We start from the raw sequence: 26,476 nt of genomic DNA on the forward strand, positions 1-26,476 counted from the left end.
TTTTTTAAGAAAATTAAAATTTTAGGCTCACGATTAAATTTGTCATATAACAGGAGCATTTGAATATATTTTTATAAAACTATACTCCCTCCATTTAAAAATATAAAATATTTTTTGAGAGAAGTTAAATTTTTAAAAATATAAGACATTTTTATTTTTTAACATATAATGATTGACTTTTAAAAAAAAATGCCCCACTGATGAATGACTTTATATTTATTATAAAATGTTTAATGAAAATAAATATAAAAAGATAAAATAAATTTAAAAGTAGATAATTATTTTATTGAAATAAAATTATATTAAAAATACCTTATATTTTTAAATAGAGAGAGTAACTTTAATTTTTATAATTGATTTTTACACCTCCCCAAACAAGGCAAGCACAATGATGAGCTGCTTCCGGTTGGGACAAAAGTCTAAACTCTAAAACCAGGTACAGGGCACCGGTCAGACAAGACTGCAAGTCATGCACAGCACTGACATAACCCTGCCCGCACCTCCATTCGGCCGAGTGCTCGCTCTCATTTCAAATAAAAACTAAATGTGTTATTAATTTTTTTTTTATATTTAAAACTATAAGAATAGACATCTATACAGCATGCAAGAATTTGTGAAGTCCGAAAAGCTGCCTATCACTTTTTTTTTTTTTTTGGCCTGAAAACTACCTATCGTTAATGAGATGCAAAATCATTCTTTAAGAATGCATGAGGAGAGGCCTCTGCATAACTTTGACATGGCAACCGCCTTAATCCCGTTAGACTTCGCTGCATCCAGTAATGGATCTGATTGGAGGGCCTTGTCAAAACAATACTTGGCCTCTTCCAACAGACCCTCTGCAACAAAAACAAGACCCAGATTGTTATATGCAGGAGCGTAGCCAGGTTGTAGTTCAAGGGACTTTGTCAACATTGCCTTGGCACGTTCATACTGTTTCTGCTGACGATAGAGATTCCCCAGATTGCATAGTATAGCATGCGCTTGTTGTGTTGTCGCCAGTGCCAAGGCCTGCTTATACACTTGTTCAGCTTTTGATGGTTCTTCTGATAGTTGAAGTGAAACACCTAATCATACATTTAAACCATTAAACAACAATTATGCAGAATGGTTTCTTCATCAATTCGGGTGAGGGAAGAAATCTAGACCCAAGTTGCCTCCCCGACAGTATAAAGTGTAAGCGCTAGAAAGAACATTGGGTGTTTAAAGGGAGGAGATTGGGCGCACCTAGATTTGACCATGCATAACTACAGTGCTTGTCACGGGCAACAGCAGCTTTGAGATACCTTTGAGATGTTGTGAATTGCCGAGTACAGAGACTATGAAGACCAAGTTGGTGCCACTGCACAGCATCATCTGGATCTTCTGCTACAGCCTACCAGAAAAAAGAATGACGGGAAAACTGAGAAGGAGTGATACCTATCGTGTAGATACCCAGATAAAATGGCATTTCATACAAGCTGTGTAAACTGTAAACAACACAGCATGCTCGGAAAACGCTCACCTATCAAGTGCATGGTTATTAAGATAAAGCTTTAACAGAATTTCCATATCTGCATTGCCCCATCTCATCCCCAATGAAAGTAACCATATGAAACAACAAATTACCTGTTTTAAAATGCGAACAGCACGCTCTTCAACTTCCATCAGGTCATGCTGTTCAGTTTCAAAAGCGGCTGCTATTTCATGCTGGGCCTTGTGAACCATGGAAAGTCCAGCCCATGCTACAGGAAGCTCAACCAAGGATGAATCACCATCTCTTATTATAGAAGCCATCTCATTTCCAGCCCATGAAAGCTGCTCCCGATCTAGAGATCTTTCAGCATCCTTTACTCTATGGATGGCAACAGCGTATCTAGTAGACATGCAATTAGGCTCCAGTCTTGCTGCCTACAACGCAACGGCAACAGGAGACAAAACCACAGCCCCACCAATCAGACTTCAGAGAAAGTATAATATCTAAATGCGAGGAAAACTGTTGTTGGCACAGCAGAGCCTATCCAAAGAGCAATACATGCATGACCACCAACAAGAAGAATTTTTAATTTTTAATTACCATCATTTCCAGTATATGAAAAAGAAAGCATAAGAAAGCATACAAAAGGATCTGAAAAAGTTCATATCACAAAATCCAAGTTTAAAACCTTTCCAACAAGAACAACTGAACAAGGACCAGGAAATCATTTAACCACCTCAATAAATACACTATAAATGACTTTAGCAATAAGCCGTGAGCACCTTCTCCAAGCACTTGCTGGAACTTCTATGATCACCACACAGAGAAAATGCATTGGCAAGATTTGTCCAGATATGTCCTGATTTGGGATCTGCTTTTACTGCAGCTAGCAAACATTCCTTCGCAACACTAGCAGCTGCAACCTGGTCTAAAGAAGCACCTTCTGGAGCACTTGCGCCAGCACCTGAGGGTAGTTAAAAATCAAATCATAGAATATTCTTCAACCTCTTAATATCAATGAACGGGTAAATTAAATATTACACAAAGTTGAGAGCTTCTAGCAGCGTAGAATACCTGCTACAACTGAGGAATATTTACATAAAAGAAGGGCAGCATAGTTGATCAAAGCTGCAGGATGATTCTGATCTTTTAGAATCAACTCTTGGAAGCATTTTGCGGATAATTCCAAATTCCCACTGGGACAGTATAATCAATAGCAGTTACATATAAAAGATAAAAATAAATAATATTAAGTAATTTTAACCTGTTTCCAATTGAAATTGAAGAACTCACTCTCATTTTTCAACTAATTCAGTGCAATTGCAACAAAAATTAAGTGGACAAAAATTAAGAAGGTTGAGCCATTGCCCAGAAGATGATAGCTAAAACCATATATTACAAAAGCGGCAATGAATTTGTAGACACATTAAAGCAGTTGATTGAATGTTTTCCAACTCAATTAATACACATAATAGTCACCCAAGTGTCTCTCACTTTTGTTTTCATGTTTTGTATTTGTTCTGAAGACGAACTTTTGCCCCATTTGACCACTATTTCCCACATGATCTAAGTTAAAGACCCTTGTTTTATGAGAAAAGTTAATAAATAAATGCTCTTACGGCAATTTGTTTGCCGCATTGAGCTTCCTTTTTTCTGTTGTGTAGGAGGTCTTAAATTCTTCCTATTTGTCATAAGTCATTACCTTTATGGATCTCCTTAATTATTACATGCCCACAGATGGAAGTTTCACATTATATTTCATATTAATTCTTTTTACTGCATTATCAATGTGACAGCAATAACTACGTAGTTTATTCTTTCTCCTCTCACAGTCAACACTTCTTTTGTATTTCTATGTTTTCTTCGTTTAAGAGATTATTTATTCTTCAATCTCAGTTTCAAGGATCTTCATTGTCTTTCCCTTTTAAATTGCTTTATTCAGGATGCTACAATCAATTTTCATATTAATATCAAGGGAAAATTAATGTTCTAGTCCTCATAGTTTTCACTAATTTTGAACCCAGTCCCTATACTGTATTTTCATATACCTCAGTTGATGAAATACGAGAATAACATATTTGAAGAAACCTAGGCTAGTAGCTTATTATCATTGTATGTTGCTTGTACGAAACCTAGAAAGAAGTTACTTTTGTTATTTTAATATTTTGTACAAAGGGAATTTAAAACCTAACTTTATATGGACAAGGTGTTAATGTTTTGTTTTGTGTTCTTTTGTAAGAAGAAATCTGAAAGTTAGCTTTATATGTAGATATGATTAAGGTTTCCTTATTTAGACATTAGAGTTTTGTGAAATAGACTTGGTTGCACTTATAATGGACACTTTTGATGAATGAATGAGTATTATGTGTAAAATCTGATAGCTTGCTCTCTCCCTCCGCATTTTGCCTCCCCCCCTTGGTCCCCCACTGGCCGCTGTTCTGTCTTCATCCTCCTCATTTTTGATTTCTCTCTACTCTTTCCCTCTGTCCAGCACCGTGCAAGTGTGAGTGTGTGTGCGTGTTACATCATCAGTCCCCGTACAATTTTTCTTTAAGAAGCTCTCATCCCAACCCATCCAAGTATGCCAACGTTGTTAAGCATTTGCTGACATGGAAATGGCAGTTTAGATGTATTCATGAGCATAGTGAGTCACCTGCCACATACCAAAAATACCTGTGGAAATGCTGAAGAAAATAAAAAAAAAAAAAGAAAGACCATGCTATTCGTGTGAGCTGAGTGAAGAACAACATTGGGTATGAAAAAATATAGGGTTTTGATTGATCTAATTGCAATGGTGACCAAGGTTGGAATCTCAGCAATTTCAGGCGATGGTGGCTGGCAATCTTGTTGTGCAAGTCAGGAATCGTGTCAGTGGACTAGGAATTTCGGGTAATGATGGACTGGGAATCGTGATGGGTAGCAAGGTGACAGTGATTTCAAGCAACTATGACCGAGCTTGGAATCTTGGTGATGTTAGGAAGGTACCAGTGATTTCAGTTGCTTTATTTTGATTTCATTCTGCAGCCCGAAACGCTTACAAGATAATTGAAAATAGTTGCAATATGAGCAAAAAGGATAAAATGATAGTATACCACAGCGACATTGCTGATAGTTAAATTTATCTATTTTAATTTGGTTTGTTATTTTAGTGATTAAATTGCCATAATAACAGCAAGTCATTCTAGCATGTCACATCTGGGTTCTTTGCATAAAGCCTTCCTCTTGGGTTCATCCCCCCCTTTCTCTCTCTACTGATCAAGTCCATTCATTCTTCTCTGTCTCGGCTATTTATCTCCATTATCCCTCAGTTCTTTTCATTCAGCTTGGTTTTCTTATCTGCTCCACAAGCTGGTTTATTTTTTCTTTTTCTCATTGTCAGGCAGCTCACTCGTCATACAAATGAATCCAACTTATCTTCCATTTACATGTCAGCAAATTCTTGAATAGCAACTGGGTTATATGAAAACAATACAGGGACTCAGTTAAAAATGCGTACAAAAAAATAAAAGGACTAAGCATTAATTTTCCCTAATATCAATCATACCAGTACTTTGCATCACATAGGGGTTTGAGCAAAGTATTTGTTAAAAACATTAATTCCAGGGGAAAAAATATTGTGACTTAGATGCCTATCCACTTACTTTCGTAACAACCACACTTTTACTTTTTCCTCAGAACCAAAAAAAAGAAAAGAAAGAAAGAAAAAAAAAAAGAAAAGAAATCGCCATTAAAATTTACCTTTGAAGATATGAAATCCCAAGATTTCCCAGGCAATCATAGTTGTCTGGTGCAATAGCCAACAATGATGACAGTACTGTGATTGCACTCTAGACCAGCAATTGAAGTTCACATCAGTTCATGCAAAGGGTAAAAATAGTAACATAACATGAATTGCGGAAACAGTTTAACAATATCAAAAGGCAAGCATAAAGAGAGAACTAGAAGAAACTATTATATTACAAGAGTTGATAGGAGGCACTTGTACCTGCAAACGACCAGTTTTAAGAAGCACATATCCTAGGGTATTCCATACAGCTGCCTGCCTGATATCTGATTGCACAGACTCCTTTAGTTTGGAAAGAATTTCCTCGAGTTCATGAGGTTCAAGTTCTTTATCTGAACTATTTTCTACTGCACTTTCTAGTATCAGGCACTATACAAATTATAAAATAAGTCATTGAAATGAAAAGTTATAATCAGTATTGCTATGTATCAAATTAAAATTATTTTACCTGTGCATGGTGAATTTGAACTAAAGAAAGCAATTCTGGCCGACTAATGTCAGCCTCAGACCGAAGTAAGATCTCTGCAGCCTTCTCATATGCCGATAGAGCCTGAAAAGTATTAATAGTACTATAAGCAAACAATATGCAACAAGCTAAAAAAGAAATGGGTGAATTAAAAAAAAAAACAAACAAACAAAAACTACCTTTTGAGGTTGGCCCAACCTTTGGTACATTAGGCCAAGTATAAAATGAGCATGTGCATTTTTGGGCATCTTCCTTGCAACATGAGCCAAGCCCTACAAAAATCAACTCTATCAATTAATGGTAGAAGCAATAAAATAGCAATGACTATGGCCATAGTCATAATGTTAACAAAGTCAATTTTGCGCCTTCCCACCTCCCACTCTTTTACACAAACCACTGATTCAGTGGTTGAAAAACCATGAGTAAAGAAACAGTTAAAAATTTGGGTGGGGTAAAATTAAATGTCACATGATGTTAGACATTATTCATCTTGAAATATTCTTGTTAAGTAAACCCAGGAAAAGCTATAAATAAGCAAAACCAATAAATGAACATTGAGAAATGGTACATAAGAAAATGGTAATTAAAATTTAAAATCATGCTTCCATCCTGCAAATAGAAAGGCAGAAGCTATTCTGTGATGTCATAAGCAGCTGCATAAACATTGGCAAAGAAATATAGCCTACTCGAAAAGAGGAAAGATGCCTTGGGATTTCTGTATATGCGTGTGTGTACATGTATATATCTATGAAGACAAGGGAGCAAGAAAAGTGTTTTCAAAAAGCGCCATTACAATCACAAATGATGGGTAAAAATATTTCAATGAATCCAGAAAACCAAAAGATACAATGAGTCATATGCAGGCCAAGACTGCTAGATATGATCCATCTCTTTTAGTTCTTATTGCCAATGCCAACATGGTTCCACAAAACGAATACAATTCATCAAAGGCCCTCTAATTCCTGCAAGAGCCACTTCTCAGCAGTGAAAGACTTTAACTGATTAACCCAAACTCTTAAGCATATTTTGATTTGGCAAAGTAAAACCCTATCTTTGCCTTCAAAGATAGCCAACAGCAGAACAAAATATACAAACTCCATTTTTCTTCTCATGCAAAAGCAAACGATTTGTGTTGCTGACTAAAATAAATCAGCAACAAGAAAAATAAATCATAACTTTAAGGGAAACTCACAGTCTTCAAACTGCTAACTTTTTCCTCTCGAGAGGAAGTAACCCCTTGGACATGCTGATCACCATCTCCATCAGCTCCGCAATCAACAGAAGAATCTGTCTTACTAAATCTGGAGCGGCACTTCCCCAGTTTGTGCAACTTTTTACCTTCACCATCAGCACTATCGGTGTCTTTGGACAACATACTCTTCTCTTGACCTTTTCCATTTGTTAACCTGTAAATTCATTCAAAAAGAGAACATATTAATAATGAAGACCAATAACAAAAAACTTTTAATATCATTAACAAAAATAATCTGTTCTTCAATGACAAGTTCAAAGAAACTTTCTTCCCCTTTCAGGAAAACTTGGGGAAAATTAAATAAAGAGTGAGGAAAAAAGGATTTCTCATATAAGGAAACCCTCCCACCAGCCGAATTACACTTTACAAAATGTACAACAGTCTCTTTCCCCAAAAAAGAATACATGTTTTATTACAATACGTTCAACAAGATTAGGATTTCAGTACCCATAGTGGTTGACACCAGAAAATGGAGACAAAACAGAACCAGCTCCCAACCCAAAAAAAAAAAAAAAAACAGAGAGTGAGAGAGAGAGACCAGATTTAGTTGAATAAGTTATAATTTCATAAACCTGTAGTGGCAAAACAAATGAAAAATCAGCTTAAACATCGTAATTTTTATGTTTGGCAAATGAAAATTTATATTTGACACACTGTTAAACAAGCAAATCCCTTCAAGAAAAGCCATTTTTAATTGAAAATCATGCTTTCATATAAAAATGTTGCTGCCAGAAATTTTTTATTCATCAAGCGTCCAAATCATCTGCAGTAGAGATGTCGACAGCCTCAAGTTCATCAGGTTGTGACTGTATGTTTGATCCGTGGTTGTCCAGCTAGGAATGTCATGCTGTAAACATACAAAAGAGAGTAAATAATGTGATCTGAGGCAAGAATTCTCTCCGCTGATGGAAGCATGAAAATGCACCATTTTGAGCACTCATTACATAGAGTTTCAGCAGATGCCCCCATCTTCTTTGGAATTTGCTGGGAAAGTTCAGAAGCTTGGCGATATATCTAATCAGTCTGAATTCCATCCACCTTCTTCACCTCTCTCTGAACTACCAGTCACCTATGGACCCCACTGGGAACACTTGCTTGATGGAAGAAACGTCACCTTGGATGAAGGTGGTTGGAACAGGTTTCCGAATTTGGATCTTGTAATGGGTTCAGAGGCAGAACTCCATTGATGACTCGTTTTCTTGATGAAAACGAGGCTATCAATGTCCTCACTGAACTAATTACAAAGGATCCACACGCCATGCTAATTTTATACAAGCTGTGAAATATCAAACTAGCTTCCCTTGAAGACAGTTTTGAAGAAATGTTTATCAGAAGAAGTATACAAAACAAGACATTTTGTGCAAAACCCAAAGTCTTGTGTTGAAATTTAAGATCAATTGCTTCGTGACATGGAGTAACATAGAGTTTGGCAATACCACTCATAAATGAAAAGAAGTTAACGAAGCAGTTTTCCGCTAATAATTTCTACACAACAACAGACTCTATCCGTTTTATGCCGTTATAATCTCATGCACATACAGTTTAGTCAAACAGATAGCCTGCAATCAAATATAATTTACACAAGCAGACATTTCCGAAATGAAATTTTGTAATCAGTCCTTGTAATCAAGCCGGTGGTTCCATGCCACATTAAATTGCCAAGCTTTTTTTTTTTTTTTTTTTGCTTAAAGTATGGATATATGCTTCAAATGGTCTTCAACAAAGTGCAGAAAACAGGAAATTTTAATCTCAAAAAGTCGCTGCCTAGTGCCGACCCTATAAAGTTCGAGCTACCGTCAGTTAAGCCTGCTAAGATATTATATGCTTTGTATACCAAGATGTGAGCATACAAACCGTGACATTTTACTCCTCGTCGCCGGAACTTACTTAAAAATCAAACTTAGAATAGAATGGCAACAACATAAAAAATAAGAGAAGGAAGCCATAATTCGCAGCAAAGAAAATTAAAATTGAAGTGAAATGAGGCAAAAGGAAGATTGCAAACATGGTAATTTCTGGCGGAGGCACGTGGGGGAATCATCCTCATCTGCTTCGGGGGGGTCGACGTTGAGGTCAGCCAAAACGACGAGCTTCGGATGCTGGAGAACCTTCGAGCTCTCTGCTGCGCCCAACTCTGATTTTGGAAGCAAAACATTACCCCGGGGTTCCAGTGGTTCGGGCATTTCCTCCCCTTCGCAGTATTGTTGACGAAGATTGCGCCCCCTCAAACAAGATCCCTCGAGTTAGTCATATTTATATTGGACTTCTTTTTACTTTATAATAATTATATTATATACAGGGAGAATTACTAAAAAATCACTAGCTGGAAGAGGAAATTATGTCTAAGGTCCAACCCGAATTTAAAGACTAGATTAAATATTTATTCATAAAATAATATGTTCAATTGACAGAATTGTCCCTCTGTTTTCAATGCAGCACGTCCCTAATTAGGAAACCACCGTAGAGGCTAGAGATGAAGCAATGGCTGAACAAGGAAAGGTTAAACAACTATGACAAACGATGTCCATGAAAGAGCAACCAGCAATGCAATTGAGGGCTTGGTCAAGAACGTAGATCATATTGCATTATTGAATGGTATTTTTCTATTTGCATGTTTAATTTTTGACCATTAACCTTATCTACCGTCTTTTTAGTGCGCTTCCTCTCTTTTTTATTTTGCCTTGGTTCAACATGAGTCAGCGTGCTAGCAAACCACAGTGCCTCTTTATCCATTCTTCTTCCTTTATTCTTCATCGTGCTTCATGAATTAACTGCTCGTGACTTTGCTTCATGAAATGGGTGTGTTCTTTCTGCTTCCTCCTAGTTCTTCACCCTATTCTTGCTCAACTTGGCTGTTTGATTATGTTCACTAATTCATTTCTATTTCTTTATTTTTCTGTTGTCTGACTCTAGTTATCCCTCTAGTTTCTTATTTGATTTTATTTATTGGTTTGCTTCTTACTTTGTTTAATTTTGATATATGGTTATTTGTTGGTTTGCTTCTTACTCTATTTAATTCTGTTACATTTGTTCAATTCAGGTCATGGGAGAGAAAGAATTTGCTTATGATAAGGTAATAAGGTTTCTAATGTTGCAAGCTTCTTTTCCAACTTACCTAGTTTTGCTTCTATACTTTCCAATTGAGATGCCAAAGTACTTCTTTCATTAGAAGAATGGACTTATTATTCAACAACTTGCAGAATTCTTCCAAGCTATTTGATTTAGCCCTCAAACCTTCAAGTTCAATGCTGCATCAAACAGGGACTTCTCCAGTAAGACATTCTTTTATGACAAGTTGTGCATACTTTTAGTAATTATTTGTAACTATGAAAATAAGGTTGATTGTTTAGCAATGAGGATTGATTTTTCTTCCAAGAAAACTTGATAGGTCTCCTTAAACTCCTTCACTTCACCTTTTAAGCCATCTAACTCGTCATTCAATTTTTATAGGGAACTTTTATAAAGGAATTTGTCACTTGAAAGTTTATATATGTTATCTTGCTCAAATCATCATATAAGAGTATAATTTTTTCTTTCACATGAGATTGAATTTATGTCATTTACTGAGGCTTTATGCCCTTTTTTGTGGGCAAGTTCATTGTATAATTTACTATTAAATTAGTGTTACTTGTGGAATAACTTGATGTTTCTTCTACTACTATGACATGGTATGTTTCCAATCCCCTCTTTATGGAAATTTGTCAAATAGACTTGGTTGGTGAAAGATAGGGAGATGCAAGATAGACACACTTGTGAAAGAAATCTACCTCTGATTTACTTTCATGTCTACCATAGGAACCAGGGGAAAAAAGGGTGCATCAATGTGCTAGCCACACTTTTTGAGTGCTTAAATCCATAATACTAGCACGCAAAATCAGATGTGTGTTTTTATATCGTGTAGTAGTAATTAAGGGTTATTGCTATCAAAACACAAATAATTAAATTCATTAAGGTCTTTATATTTCTAGTTAGTTTAGATTTTGAGTATTTAATTAATTATGAAGTTGAAAGTGATTGTATCGTATCTTTGTTATCGCATCAGACGGAGAAAGAGAAGAAAAGTGAGAGAAAGAGAGATAAAAGAAAGGAGAGAGGTTTAGAGAAGAGAACAAGCAGAGTTTGGATTTATAATTGTATATCAAATTCTGGATTTAATAGTTATTTCTTTTATTAGTTGTGCTTCTACCTGACAATTTAAAAATCCAATTACTTTAAAGCATCCTATAATGAAACATAAGGTTTTGTCTGAAGAGAAGAAAAAAATAAATTCAAGTCAATAAACTCTTGCATGCATATTATAACTCGAGTGAACTACAAGGAAATGCTAATCAAGAGATTCTCTTGGAAGATTGAATAAAATTATGATTATATTTTGAAGCATACTTATGGCCATCTCCCTTTTTTTTTTGGTATAGGGTAGATTATAGTTTGATATGGGAATAATGTTATTCTTACCCTTATGGTATATTTTTTAATATAGGGTGCCTAATGGTTATTGTTTATAGTTTTGTTTGTACCTAGCATAAATACAGACTAAAACTATAGGAGTTAATGTTCTTTCATTGAAATTATTATTGTTCATTCTATCTCTTCACATTTACTTGTTTTCATGAAAATGACCACTAATTCCATGTAAAACAATATATAAAGAGCCTCATGAACATGCCTGAACAAAAATTACATGTAAGATCTAACAAATTCTCTACAAAGCAAATACACAAAAACGATACCACCACTAACGTTCCTAAATTCCATGGAAACAACCACCAATTCCATGTAAAACAATTTACGAAAAGATTCGTGAATGTGCCTAAGCAAAAAAAAAAATGTAAGATGTAATGGATTTAATGTAAAATAAACACATAAAGAGCACGCCACTATCAATGTCTCTAAATTCCATGGAAACGACAACTGATTCCACATAAAACAAATCTATAAAGAGATTCGCAAATATGCTCGAGCAAAAATTACAAGTAAGGTGAAATTAATTCCATGTAAAAAAAATGCAGAGAGCATGCCAACCTAAGCCAGAATCCTCGCACCTTACACTCAAAGCCAAAACTCCTACACCCTAAGCCAATCCCTTTATACCTTGCACTTTAAACCAATCCCATTTCACCAAAACCAATCCTCTTGTACCCTGCACCCTGAGCCAAAATCTTTACACCCTCTGGTTGTTAAATTTTCATGTACTCTTTGATAATTACATATAATGAAAGGGTACTAACTTTTTTCTATGACCCTTAATCGGCCAGAGCTTTGGCAAGTGTACTATCACTAACCAAGCTCCCCTAGTCAAATTTTGTGCTTTTTTATTTTTTTAAATTAACATAAAGGGCATTTCAAACAGTTTAATAGATTATTTTATGAATAAAATATTTAATCTGATCTTTCAAATGTACTTGATCCTTGGACATAATTCCTGTCTCAGCTAGGGATTTATTAGCAATTCTCCCTAATATATGTCATATGTGAGTTGTTAAAGTTTATTTTTATTTCATTCAAAAAAATTGTTTTTATAAGCAAATGGATAGATAGATGATAATTATAATTGTACTTTTTTATAAAATATGCTTGTGTAATTTTTATTAAGTACGTATGATATTTTGCACAATTTTAATCGGATCTCTACACTTTTATTTTTGTAAAAAATATATTATATAGCTATGTATAAAATGATGGTATGCACACAAACCTTGGGTTCAAAGAAGACCAAAGGAGCATAACATTATGCCATACAATAAGTTAATCTCTGACTAGCCTTGAGGGAAGTAAGGAATCGTGACCTTTTCCATTTAATTGATGAATTTTGTTATTTTGACAAAATTGCCTCAGAAACAAAATTTTGCTGGAATAGAGCTCCCAATAATGCCATAGGGTATGTGAGCCGAGGGAGGAAACTACTTATAACTATATCTATTAGTCTATTTTGTAATTTTAAAATTGTTTTTAAATTAACATAACTAAACAAATTTTAATTTATTTTGTTTTGGAAATAATTTTAAAAATTATATTACGAAACAATTTTTAAAAATAAAAACCAAACAGGCTTTACATCTGCATCCAAAAAAATGCTTTTAGATTGGACATGCATTAAGTCTGAACTATTTGTTATAGCAACTGACTTTTATTAAATTAACTTTTGTCAAATGAATATTTGACAAATTGACATTTAGTTAATGAAAAACCAAGCATGCACTAAAGCACATTGGTAGCTAGTCATTGTTAGATTGGGCTCTTGGCCCAAGCAAAGACTAAATCCAATCAAGTTCACTTCAGGAGAGGATTCCTCTCCTTTTCTTTGTCTATCATCTTCCTTCTTTTCCTTTTGTAACGATTTGATCAAGATTTGAATAGTTTGGATCTAATCTCATATAAAATTATTATTAAAATATTAAATTATAAAAAATATAAATGATAAAATTCAAATTGTTAAATTTTAATATGAACAATTAAAAGATACAATAAAAATGAAATGAAATGAAATATTTTATAAGAGAATAAATTTAAACAATTCAAATTTTAATCCAATACCTAAAAAGTAGGAAGATGACAGGGAGAGAAAAGGGAACCCTCGCCCCCTTAGTTTTATTCCACAGTCCTTTGAGAGAAGTTATCCAGTGTGTAAGCCACATAGTAAGACACCTAAGTAGAGAATGAGGAGTGATAATAACTACAAGGATTCTTAAGTTATCAACATATTATGGGTAATTATCAATATACTATACGTGATGTAAGTTAAACTAATAAATCTATTATGAAACGGCGAGATGTGTTGTTAATAGTCTAAACGTAAGTTATCAATATGTTATGGATAATTATTAATATGCTACAAGTAGTTATCAATATAGTTGGCAATATCATGCAAGAATATACACATAAATACTTCAAAAAGAAAAGGAGGCCTGCTAGTGAGATAAAAATCATATGCCTTAGGCTATTTTTCTCTATTTTGTCCACTTGAGCTAGTTCTTGTAATATTAAAGATAATGGGATTAATACAAACGCTCAGTAATTAAGGTCTATCTAACTCATACTAATACATGTCAATCAATTTAAATGCAAGTGGCAAAGATATTCAATTTCAAATTATTTAGCATGTTCAAGAGCATAATTCAAAATTCTCATTCATAATAACACATGCTCATGAGATAATGATTAAGTAAACACAAGAAATTCCTTAATTACCTTAAACTTTTGACAGGTCAAAAATTTTGCCCCTCAATTACACACTCCCAAAGCTTCCACAAAGCTTGAATGATGCCAAATATGCTCACTCTACAATTAATTACAATATAATTCATCTTATTCACTCTTAAGATTCAATTTTTTCACATACAAGGGTTTCTTAGCTTCCTTTAACTTCTATTAACTCCATTAAACTTCTAAATAACTATTAATGAAGTCACATTGCTTCAACCACCTCATTAATAGTTGAATTTCATATATTTATTACTTTAAGGAACCAAAAAAGTATAGAGTCGTGAATGCTGAGTTTAAATAGCTTAAACAACTCTCATGAATTCTATTTAAGTTAATGGATTTGGACCCACAGTTTTTATGACTTTTTTAACCAAACTCTAACTCCCAACATTAAGAAAATGGAAGAGAAAGGAAAAAATGAGTTAGAGACCTTACCTTAAGTGTTATCTAGCTCTTATATGCTCTAATTGTTTGAATTTTCAAAAGCCCTAACAGAGTTCCCCGTGCTTCTCTTCATTTTTTCCCTTCTCTCTCTATTTTGTGAAGAAAAGTGATCATACGCCGCGGTGCATAACACAGAAAAGTCTTCCCCGAGTGCATGGCATAGAACCTTGCCCTTTAGATTTTCTTCTTTTTTTATATTTGGGTGACTTAAGTTCACTTCGAACCTGCTTTTAAGGTTGAAATTATAATCAAACACGCTTGTTAGACCTCTTGGCCACACACCTCACTAATAAACTTAATTATTCTAATCAGGTTTAAATATTGATGATGTTATAAAGGCAGGGAGAACTACTACTTCCTATTTATTCATTGACAATAAAGCTTACACCATTATTTTCAAGTTCATGTATAGGATATAGTACAGTTTCATAATTATCTTCTATGTCATTACATAACTACATGGGTTACATGGATATTCATAACTCTATTTGAGCTTAATAATATTTACAAAAGAAAATACCACATATGCCTTTACAAAAAAATACCATGTGCATGAACAAAAAAAAACAAGTCTCTAGCATTAACTTGCAAGTCTTGAAAGTATAATCGGCCTCATGACATCTCTTTTACAATGATAAATCTTCTTGTTTTAAAATTGAGATTCATGTCTTTTCATCTCAGGCCTTCTCAGAGGCCTTATAGTCTTTGGTGGTTGCAATAATGTTTAGGTTAACATATTTGTAACTGTCAATGCATCTAGATGTGGAATATCATGTATGAATACTGGCTTCATGCATTGCCTGCTTTCTTCATTTATACTCAATTAGATGTTCTATTCCATCATCATCAATAAGATCTATAAATGTGATTTTGTCAATGCTTACTGTGAATTTCATTTAACTTCCACTACTTTTACATCCCATAATTGATGATAACACTTTTCTTAACTCTTCATATATCGTCCGTTGCTTTATTGTTCTTGTAAAGGGCGTCCTAAATTAGGACTTAATCATCACACTAATCATGATTAATCAAGAACTAACCCAAATGGATTATTCATTACGAGATTAACCTAAATGAATTCTTAACATGTATTTTTTTTACAAACTATTTAATACAAAGGGATTTCAAGTCTTTAAAATATTTTAAAAACTCATATCATTTAATTAAACATATGCGGAAGCATGATAATAATTATTTTTACTTGCACAAATATTTTGGCCCATTACTATAATACAAACATCAAAACACATTCTCAAGGGCCCAAAATGTCTTTCTATCTAGCACAAAACCCATAGTGTAAGTGGATTAAGAATATATTATCCTAATTGATAATATCATGAACTAAATACACATATCAACATAAAAAGAGAGAGGCCTACAGAAGTGATTATTATCACTTGGCCTAATGCTCCTTTCCTCTGTTCTTCTCAGATGAGCTAGCTCCTGTAATATGTTAAAAGAGAGGGGTGAGTACAACCACTCAGTAATTAAGGTATATCTAAGTTATACAAATGCATGATAATTAATTATAAATACAAGTGGCCAATAAATTTATCAAGGTGACCATTCAAACAATCACATTAATAACATGTTAATCACATTAACATTTAACTCATGTGAATACTTTCAAGAATAAAGTTAAGTATAAAATTTGCACAAATAGCCACATATACATTATTCACATAATTACTGCATGTTCTCATTTCTACAATTATAATCATATTCTCAACATAGCCCATCAATCACTCAAATGGCATGATAATAATAATATGCATGATCGATCTTTTCCTTATATCCCTCCTTATTTCCTCTGACATGAAATTCGTGGGCCAACAACCGAAAGAGATCGTCCATGTGGTAAGACTACCCAAGGCCTTAATCATATCATGAGAGGCTACCGGGCTAGGGTTACCTTACTCACTTATGAACATGGTTTCTACCAAATCATACACTATGGGGTGTCATGCCCAAAACTAGCTCTACCCAAAACTCCAGGTAGGCCAGTAGGGTCAAGTCCCTTAATAGGAACAATGCTACAGTACCTTATAAGGTAAGTAGCGGCTATAACCCCTAGGATTATTGGTTAATAGCCAAGTACTATATGAATTTTGTGTAATCGCTAACTCCTTTATTAAGGCGAACTCCCGCCATATGATCATGCTCATGAGAAAATACATTTCAAAAACTCAAATATATATTTCAAAAATTATCCCACATGCTCATCAACTTTCATCACCGTGCATAATCCACAACTTATAACCAAGAGTGTATATATAATCATCAACCATTAATTTCATTGCTCACAAGTCATAAAGTCTTAACAAAGTCACATGCATTACAAACAACTATTTTAAATTTAGATATATATATATATATATATATTCTTTTATTTTACCAACATAATTAATTAAGTAATATACAAATGCATAAAATAGATTTCTCCCGATTATCTCAACCTTTGAGAGGTCAAAGGTTACCCCTCAAGTTACAATACTTCCAAAGCTTTCAAAAGTTTGAATGGTGTCAAAAGAAAATTAATCTATAATTGATCATATCTCAACATGTCAATAATATTATTAACACAATTTTCACTCGTACTCTAACACCTAAGTATGTATTTTATTTTATTTTATATTTATTTTATATATATATATATATATTTTAAGAATTTAGTCTTAGTCTCTTGAATTTTAAAATTTAATTTCATGTATTTGAACCTATCTACTTGGTTCAATAGTTTCTTTCACAATAATTTCATTCAAATAATTTTCTAATATCAAAATTTCACTTTTTATTTCAAAAATTCGCACATAAAAATACCCAAAAATTGCAAACTTGATTTCAAGCCTAGAATCATTATTCTACAATCATAATAATTTATTTCTCATCTCAAATAATCATCTAAATATCAAGAAATCAATTTATATTTTCAAATTTAACCAAAAATCTACCCATAGAGATCTAGGGATAAACTCAAATGCCTCAAATTTCAATTCTATTAATAAAATAATACTCTAAAATATTTATTACACTACCAACGACCTCAACAATCAGATTTTCTCACCAAAATTCATCCCTCTTTCAAACCCTAAATTTTTCAAAATCTTAAAATCTGCAGCTCAAAGGGAAAAACGACTAAGAAAAAAATATTTAAAACACTTACCTAGTTTTAGAATACTTAAAATCTCATTTGAAGTATTCCATTATGAAGTATCACCTTCTAAATCAACTCCTACCGCCGCAACGTCGCTCGTGTTCTCTCACTCGCTCTCTGTTCGCATCAGACGCAGATGAAGAAAGAAGGAAGGGAAATAGATGAAATAAGGCAAAGTGTTTTTTTTAAACAAGTGTGGGTCCCACAACCTTTACTCTCTTTCTTTTGCTTTTTTCAATACACACACGTGAACGTCTACCTCCCTTTTCTCATTTTATTTTTTTTAATTTATTTAATATTCCTTCTTTCTTTTCTTATTTTTATTATTATTATAGATGTTATGATTGCATGAAGAGCGCCGAAAGCACAGCCACTTCTTCTTCTTCTTCTCTCTCTTTTTTTTATACCTTTTCTTTTTTTAATAATAATAATAATTTAATTTTTTTATTAATTAATGTTTTTAATTTAAAATTATATCCTAAGTTAGATTTAATAATCATCTCCTACTAATTTGCTCATCTTTAAATATTTTTTTTAAATTTCTATTAACCCAAATTAACTATTAAAATTTAAATTGGGATGTTACAATTCTTGTTCTTACACTCCCTCATATATTTTATAATAGATTTATCAGCTTAACTTGCACTATACATAACATATTCACAACTATTCACAATCTATTGACAACTTATACCCAAACTAATAAAGAGAGAAAGAGACATTCCATATGACTTTATTCGACCGATAAACAATAAAAGACCGAATCAAATGATTAGAAGATAACACATGCAAACCAATTGCATCACTTGCCTTATTTGATGCAGTGACAGTAACATTAAAACTGAAGGTCAAAAATAAGCTTTTTACCTTGACGAACTCCTATAGTTGCAAGCATCGAATACACTTTTAAGATAAAAAATGTGGCAATATGGGATGGAAGGATAACAATGGGTTCATGTTTTAGAAACAAAATGATCCTGCCTTGCTCAATTTTTAGAAGATAATTGCAAGAGCTTAGCTTGTTACCTTCACTGCACATGAATGCTTTCTCTTTCTTCGTTCTTTCCTTTTTGATCTAGTCAGGGCAAATGAGTAATTTTACTTATTGAATTATTCACATTGAAGGATCAAGGGACTGCAAAATATTTTCTCTATTTAATAAAACTCAACTGTATTTATATTTACTCCATGAGACTTGGGTGTGATTTTCCCTTTAATTTATGATTTTATCATATTGATTTGTCTGTTTTTAATGTTTTTATTTAAAGGAGGAAAAAAATAAGTAAAAAAGTTTTAAACTCACAAGCTAGTCTTAAGCTCATAGTTAGCTTGAATGCCTGTCATTTTATATCGACAAAAAGTCAAGGTAAAATTGGACTTTCAAGCTTGTCGCTTTAAGGTTTGAACTCATCAAAAGTTGGGCTTTTAAAGTCGTGTTAGCATGTTTTTTCAACTCTACCAGACGTCATTTTTTCCAAAAAGGCCAAGAAGATTCGTGTGAAATAAGATTAAGACATGCAGGAGCTCAAATTTGATTGCTTGCGGCTGCAACGCATATGGTTATGCGACCACGCGTGCAATTTTATCTTGCTGTTTTCCCCCCACTTTTTACTATTTTTGTGAGAAATGTCCATGGAGATCAAATATTCTGCTTGATTTATTCCCTTTAACATGGAAGTTAAAGAAGCGAGCAGTCCTTATGACGTTAATCTGGCAATCCCGAGGTCTAAATGGAAGGGACAATGGTCATGTCTCGCATTGTCTGCAACTCTGCATTACTTGGATTGTCATATTACAGGGCAATGATGCATTCTTCAGAATAATACTCCATCGTTGTTATCTTAAGTCCTCTTTTAAGTTGATTTATACGCAAAAGCAGCTCCCCCGCTGATTATACGGAAAATCAATACATTTGCCTTGCGAGATGGGCCGCACCGTACAAAAAGTTGGCCCATTGTTCTAATGGGCCTAGTTTTCGTAAGGCTAAGATTAATAGATCAGTACATTTGGGTTGTAATACAGAATTGAAAGGAATCACGATGGTTTATACCAACAAAAACAAAAAAAAAAAAAAAGAAAAAAGAAAAAGAAAGGAATCACGAAAGACGAAGGTCGTAATGTAGAAATGAAGTAAAAGCAGACGAAAGGGGGGGGGGGGAGGGAATGCACATAATGACGGAAGGTTCTTTGACTTGTGAAACACAAGAGCCGCGTGGACAGCTCGATTGACGATAAACGGGAACACCTTCAACGGCGTAGTATGATACCGTTTACCAACGCATAAAAGGCTTCAACGTGATTCAACCACCAAACCCATAACCACATGACTTTAAGTCATTATCTCTAACTCTCCATATCATATATAGACTCTCTCTTCGAGGCTCCCTCTAACCTAAATCTCAATCTCAATCAATCAACACCTTTATTTGATTCTTCATGTTCTTTTGTTTGCTTTCTTAATTAAAGGGCAGAGACTGTACTACACATTAATCAATAACCTACTCAACATGCATCCATTTCCATCTTCATCTTGACTATTTCTGCTGAAACTGTAACACTCCAGAAGCCGCAGCAAGCAAGCCTCTCATTTCACTGTCATCATATGGTCCAAAAATCACTCTGAGCTGCCACACTTACATTCAATTTTCCAGATTAAGGGATCCAGAATGATTACTATCAGCCCTGTGTTCAATGTGTATCATCGGTCACCCAAAAACAGAATCTACATCTTACATGACTCATGACGTTGCCTGGCTAGAATTAAAAAAGAAAACAGGACTGTAGCTATTCCTCTTTATCCCAATTGGTGCGTGGGACGCTGGTGAGTGCGAACACACTAAACCTTACGAGCTATGGTAGTGTACAAAAACATTAGCTAGGAATGCATTAATTTGCTATGTTGCACTAACTAGCTAATTAACAAGAGGGACCTGTATGGCCCCTCCCCACCCAATTATTTGTGGCTCACAATGGTTAGTTCTGTCCCTTTTGCCTACCTTCGCCCCATAGCCTTTCAAAATCTATAATTATTTCAGAAAATAAATGAAACTCGTTATGCCTCATCATATTATTCCAATCATTCATGCCCACTCTTCTCACCGGTACTTTTGTGCTCATCGATCTCCTTCTCACACATAACGGTATACAGTACGTGGTGGCTAATAAAAGCGAAAATAAAATCGACGATGGGTAGGTATGCAGATATAACGTTACTACCCGAAAGTGCATGCAATATTTGACTCAACTTTATTACTTTACTCGTATAATGACTGCAGGCCAGGTTTACCTTAAAGGGCGTGAATATATTCAACTTAATGGTATATGGAGATTGAGGAAATGATTGACTCTTATCCTCTGATTAAGGCAAAGATTTATGAAAAGGGAAACAAAGGACAGAGAATAATATGGCTTTGATGTGAAACGACGAGCAGGGCTGCATGTGCTGAAGAGAAAAACGATTGGCTGAGAGAGACTGAGACCAATGGCAGGGGAAAAATGAAGAGTTGATGTGTGCTTGATTATATGGAGGTCGTTCAGTAATTGTCACAAACCACGTAACGTAATGGGATCCAAACCCTACACTCTTGTTCGGCCAGAGCCAGCTAATATGGCTGTGCCTTTATTTGAACCTTACACTAATTAACATCTTAACAAAGACCTTCACGTTGGATTTTGCCCCACAAATTAACTTTTTGTATCCGAGTTGGCCTTTCTTTCATCTTCCAACCCTCACTGACATTGAGTGGCTGCCAATTGGTCACGACCCAAAACGAAATCCCGTATCGTTAAGAGGAGAATCAGAATCCACAAACGTCACAACGTGTCGACACACTAACTGTTGCTCTCAAGTCAGCTGATTGAACCAAATTTGCAGCCAATTAAATAGGGACACGTGTCATCATCGTGGCTCCGTAGTGCCGTGTCAGCACGGCGAAAGGGAATGCTTCTGGGAAGAAAAGCAAAGACAAGAGGGCTGGACCTACAAAAGCTATTGCCAGTTTGATTTTGGAGATCGGAGCATGTGCCTCGGTCCTGAGGACTGGAGCCTTATTTATTGTTTCACTTTATTAAAATTAAAAAAAGAGCATAATAAATGAGATTGAAAAATAATTATGAACATCCTTTTCGTGGCATTTGCAGTGCGTGGTCGTTGGCAAGGCTTGTTTTTCATTTTATCCTCATAGTTTAATCCAAATCATTGTTCATCGTCGAATTTAGTACAATTGATAAATTAAATATTCATAAGAAACGGCCATTAGAGGCGTAATCCCCTCAATGTTAGATATTGCTACTGTATTTAATTACAAGTCCACGTTTAGCACACGCTACTTAATTATCGAAGAACTAGCTAGCAAGAGACATGTTCGCAACTAGTTTTTTTTTTTATTTTCCCTTTTAATAACTAGATAAATATGGAGGAGAATGTAGTTGATAGGGAAAGATCAGATGCTATTTTTTTTAAGCGTCGGCAGAAAATTCACAAGATGCTATTGAAGTGAAACGATGTAGAATATTGACGCATAAAAATGATGGTGAAACATGGGATGGGTTCTCGGTATAATGAAAATACTGCATGCCATGCATACTAATGTTGGCCTGTGCATGAAACTTGGGGTTTGATTTATATAATTCATGGCTTGTTTCGATACAGATGAAATGGCGATGATTAAACCCAAAGGTTTTCACTTGAGATAGAAGCAAGGCAAAAGAGTGCAGGGGACCCATGGAATCCATATAATGTGATTGAGCTAGCGGGTAATAAGCTGGAGAGGAATTTCCCGTTATGTCTTATTTCCATGCGTCCCTCTCACCGTGTCAATTTTAGATTCCTACAATCGCTAATTTATAATTAAAGTGAAAAGTGCCTTTTATTGTCCTTTTTATTCCCTTGATGAACTAATCTCCCTACATAAAACCAAAGTGCATATATATAATAAGTGTTTTGGACAGTAATAAACCCGTGATTAACCAATAACATGATAATAAAAACAAATTGCGTTAAACCCCACTGACCTACTACTTCACCTTGACATAAAAGACCGTTAGTGTCGGTGCGCGTTTTTACTTTTGCGTCTTCTATATATGGCTACTACACATTGTTTTCTTCCCACCTCTTATACACGCATATAATATTTGCAACGTATTCAATATATTTTAATGCATTGCTTTAATTAACCCATAGCCATTGGTAATGGTCACTGACGACTATTGATCTCATGTATTCAATGTAAGAGGTCTGACTCGTGCCAATTAGGGTTAGCTTATTTGGTATAATTTCGTTCCTAATCTCTCCTTCCAATTAACGATTTTCTATAATGCATTAACTACTAAAACTATTTTTTCCCAAGACAGCTCTTGGATGAAAGCAAGTGATGGACCCATGGGAGCAAAAAAGTCAAAATCTTCTAAAGCTTACAGTGTTTCTCACTCGACCGTTTTCGTACCTAGAGAAGTGGACAGGTAGTACTGTTGTTGAGCAAGGGTTTCACACTTGCTAGTGGTGTTCACTCTCGATGCAATTAATTGAATTCAACAAATTAGAAGCGCACATCTCGCAATAAGCGATACCCTTCTTGCTTTTAATGTTCCCTAATACCATTGTGGTCGGGGAAGAATAAAGTAGGAAATTTTGTGGAATACGCGCGTGTCCGTTTCTAATACTTAGACCCATTGATTGTGCCCCCCGCATGCTTATTTTCTATCATTATATATTTTCCACTTGCCTTCTTCATTAATTCAGTTGGTAATACCTAATTAACTTCCCTCGCTAGGACCAATCATATAACCCGCCACCTTGCCAAGCCAGCACTTGCATTCTTTTACTGTACAAATTAAAGGTTATATATATATATACATATATAATATAATATAATTAACAATTCTACCAAATATATATATATATATAGTTAACATTACTTAGATGCCATCGGTAAGAAGGAAATGTGTATTTGTTATATCAGACTTTTCTCTCTGTACACCATTTTTCCTTCTATAGTGCGGTGTATTTGAAAATTTGATCTCCCACCATTATTCGGGGCTTGCTTAACAGCCGAATCTACCGAATTAGGTATCCCGTAAAACCAGTAATCACGAAACAGGTGGATCCCATGTGTTTGAGTTTAATCGCGCCATTTAACCCGGCTTTACTTTAGTTTCTTTATATACTCCCCTCATTCTCACACACAAACTCGTCTTTACCCATTCGCTCTCCAAGCAAAGAAGAGCAAGAGCTGATAAAAACATGATAACCTCTTCCCTCTCTCTGCTCTTCTTGCTCTCCTTTCTTTTCTCCATAACCCTCATTTCCTCCAGACCCCTCCAAGACCCAGAGTTGGTAGCACAAGAAGTGAACAGGTAAGAAGAAGCACGTTCACTGTCTAACGTGCCACATTCTAGGCATTTCAACTGGCTAGTTCGTACATATATAAAAGAGAATGTGTTGTATTTCTGTGCAGGAAGATCAATGCTTCCACGGCTCGGAGGAACTTGGGGTACCTCTCGTGTGGTACAGGTAACCCCATTGACGATTGCTGGAGATGTGACCCCGACTGGGAGAATAACAGGCAGAGGCTGGCCGATTGTGCTATTGGGTTCGGGAAGAATGCTGTCGGGGGTAAGGGTGGTCAGATTTACGTGGTAACGGACTCCGGCGACGACGACCCCGTGAACCCGAAGCCGGGGACACTCCGGTACGGCGCGATCCAAGAGGAGCCGTTGTGGATCACATTCGCGAGGGACATGGTGATACAGCTGAAAGAAGAGCTTATAATGAACTCGTTCAAGACCATCGACGGTAGAGGCGCGAGCGTGCATATTGCAGGCGGTCCGTGCATTACGATCCAGTACGTGACCAACATTATAATCCACGGGATTCACATCCATGACTGCAAGCAGGGCGGGAACGCTATGGTGAGGGACTCCCCAAAGCACTACGGGTGGAGAACAGTATCGGACGGTGACGGGGTGTCCATCTTCGGAGGGAGCCACGTGTGGGTGGACCATTGCTCCCTGTCGAATTGCAACGACGGGTTGATCGATGCGATTCATGGGTCCACCGCGATCACCATCTCCAACAATTACATGACTCACCATGACAAGGTCATGTTATTGGGTCACAGTGACTCCTACACGGAAGACAAGAACATGCAGGTCACCATAGCCTTTAATCACTTCGGAGAAGGGCTCGTTCAACGAATGCCAAGGTGAAGTCAAAAGTCAAAAAGCAATAGATTTGTCAATGTGGAGTACAATCATAATTAATTAGGCATTAACTACAATGTGGACTGGCCATTAAAAAAGCTGAAAATTGATTGTTTTTGTTGGCTGGCGTGAAATTTGGATATGCAGATGCAGGCATGGATATTTCCATGTGGTGAACAATGACTACACCCATTGGGAAATGTACGCCATTGGTGGAAGTGCTAACCCAACCATCAACAGCCAAGGCAACAGATTTGCAGCACCCGATGATAGATTCAGCAAAGAGGTTTGTGTTTTGAATTCTGTGACGCATTTTATTAAATTAGAAAAGGGAGATGATTAGTTAATTAATTAGGTGAAATGGTGAAATGTGCAGGTGACGAAGCACGAGGATGCGGAAGAAAGCGAGTGGAAGAACTGGAACTGGAGGTCGGAAGGGGACTTGATGGTAAACGGTGCGTTTTTCACGGCGTCGGGAGCTGGAGCGTCGTCAAGCTATGCGAGGGCGTCAAGTTTGAGTGCGAGGCCCTCTTCGCTGGTGGGTTCGATAACCGGAGGTGCCGGTACCCTTGACTGTAGAAAAGGCTCTCGTTGCTGATCAGGATTTTGACCGCTCCAGTAACTGCCGGTCTATTAATTCCAAAAAGGAAAAAGTAGGGGAGAGATTTTATTTAAGTGAGAAACGGAGAAGGGAAGTGAGATAAGAAAGGGAGAGAGAAGAAAGAAAGAAAGAAAGAAAGAAAAAGGTCTGGTGTATGTCTCTCAGTTACTTTCCTTCCTTTCTGTTTTTGTTGTTTTCCCATTGTTAGTCTTTCTAGTTTGCTCCAAGCACCGTGAAATCCAACCTCGGCCTGTGACTCTCTTAGATCCACAAAAAGTTGTTGGAAATTATCAAGGGTCTAAGAGAGAACAAGTGCAGAAGAGTTGATTTATTTATAATATACCAACATTACTTATGCGCAAGTTCCTCTCGACACAATGACTCTCTCCCTCTCTCTGTGCAACCGACATACTGCCACAGATTGTCGACAACCACCATATTCCCATAAATGAAGGAAGGGGGCAAGTTCAATAATGGTGAAAAAAGGAGAGAAAATATTGTAAAATCTTGAACTTACGAATCGGCCGAGTGAATGAGTTGGAGCAATCGAAAACGACAAACTACCGAAATAACTGTTAACGAATGGGATAAAAGATCCTACAATCTGATACTTTAAAATATAAAACATTAAATATTTTTAATTAAATCTCGTTCAAATAAAATAATTATTTATTTTTAAATTAATTATATATTGTATTTTTTTATATTTATTTATATCAAACATTTTATAATAAATATAAAATTATTATTAATAAAAACACTTAAAAAGACAATAATTACACCTTAAAAATTAAAAATATTTTATATTTTTAAACATTCAACTTATTAAAAAATACTTTACATTTTTAAACAGGGAGTATTATTTATAAATCCTCATAATATATTTCACTAATATTAAAGAAAATTTTAAAATTTA

At 35.2% G+C, this 26,476-nt stretch overlaps 1 protein-coding gene and 1 pseudogene across 1 annotated transcript; one reads left to right on the top strand and one right to left on the bottom strand.

The window, feature by feature from the left end:
• Positions 1–547: 547 nt before the first annotated feature.
• On the bottom strand, positions 548–9,184 carry LOC129296915 (probable UDP-N-acetylglucosamine--peptide N-acetylglucosaminyltransferase SEC; annotated as a pseudogene).
• Positions 9,185–23,948: 14,764 nt separating this feature from the next.
• On the top strand, positions 23,949–25,922 carry LOC129296914 (probable pectate lyase 18). The gene is made up of 4 exons (XM_054935310.1): positions 23,949–24,113; positions 24,215–24,961; positions 25,107–25,245; positions 25,336–25,922. The coding sequence occupies exons 1-4, from the start codon at positions 24,001–24,003 to the stop codon at positions 25,555–25,557; spliced, it is 1,221 nt and encodes a 406-aa protein (XP_054791285.1). The 5' UTR covers positions 23,949–24,000; the 3' UTR covers positions 25,558–25,922.
• The last annotated feature ends 554 nt before the right edge of the window (positions 25,923–26,476 follow it).

Source organism: Prosopis cineraria, unplaced genomic scaffold (genome assembly GCF_029017545.1).
Source record: "Prosopis cineraria cultivar Desert tree isolate PC_DT_omini unplaced genomic scaffold, ASM2901754v1 PC395, whole genome shotgun sequence".
Lineage (NCBI taxonomy): Eukaryota > Viridiplantae > Streptophyta > Magnoliopsida > Fabales > Fabaceae > Prosopis > Prosopis cineraria.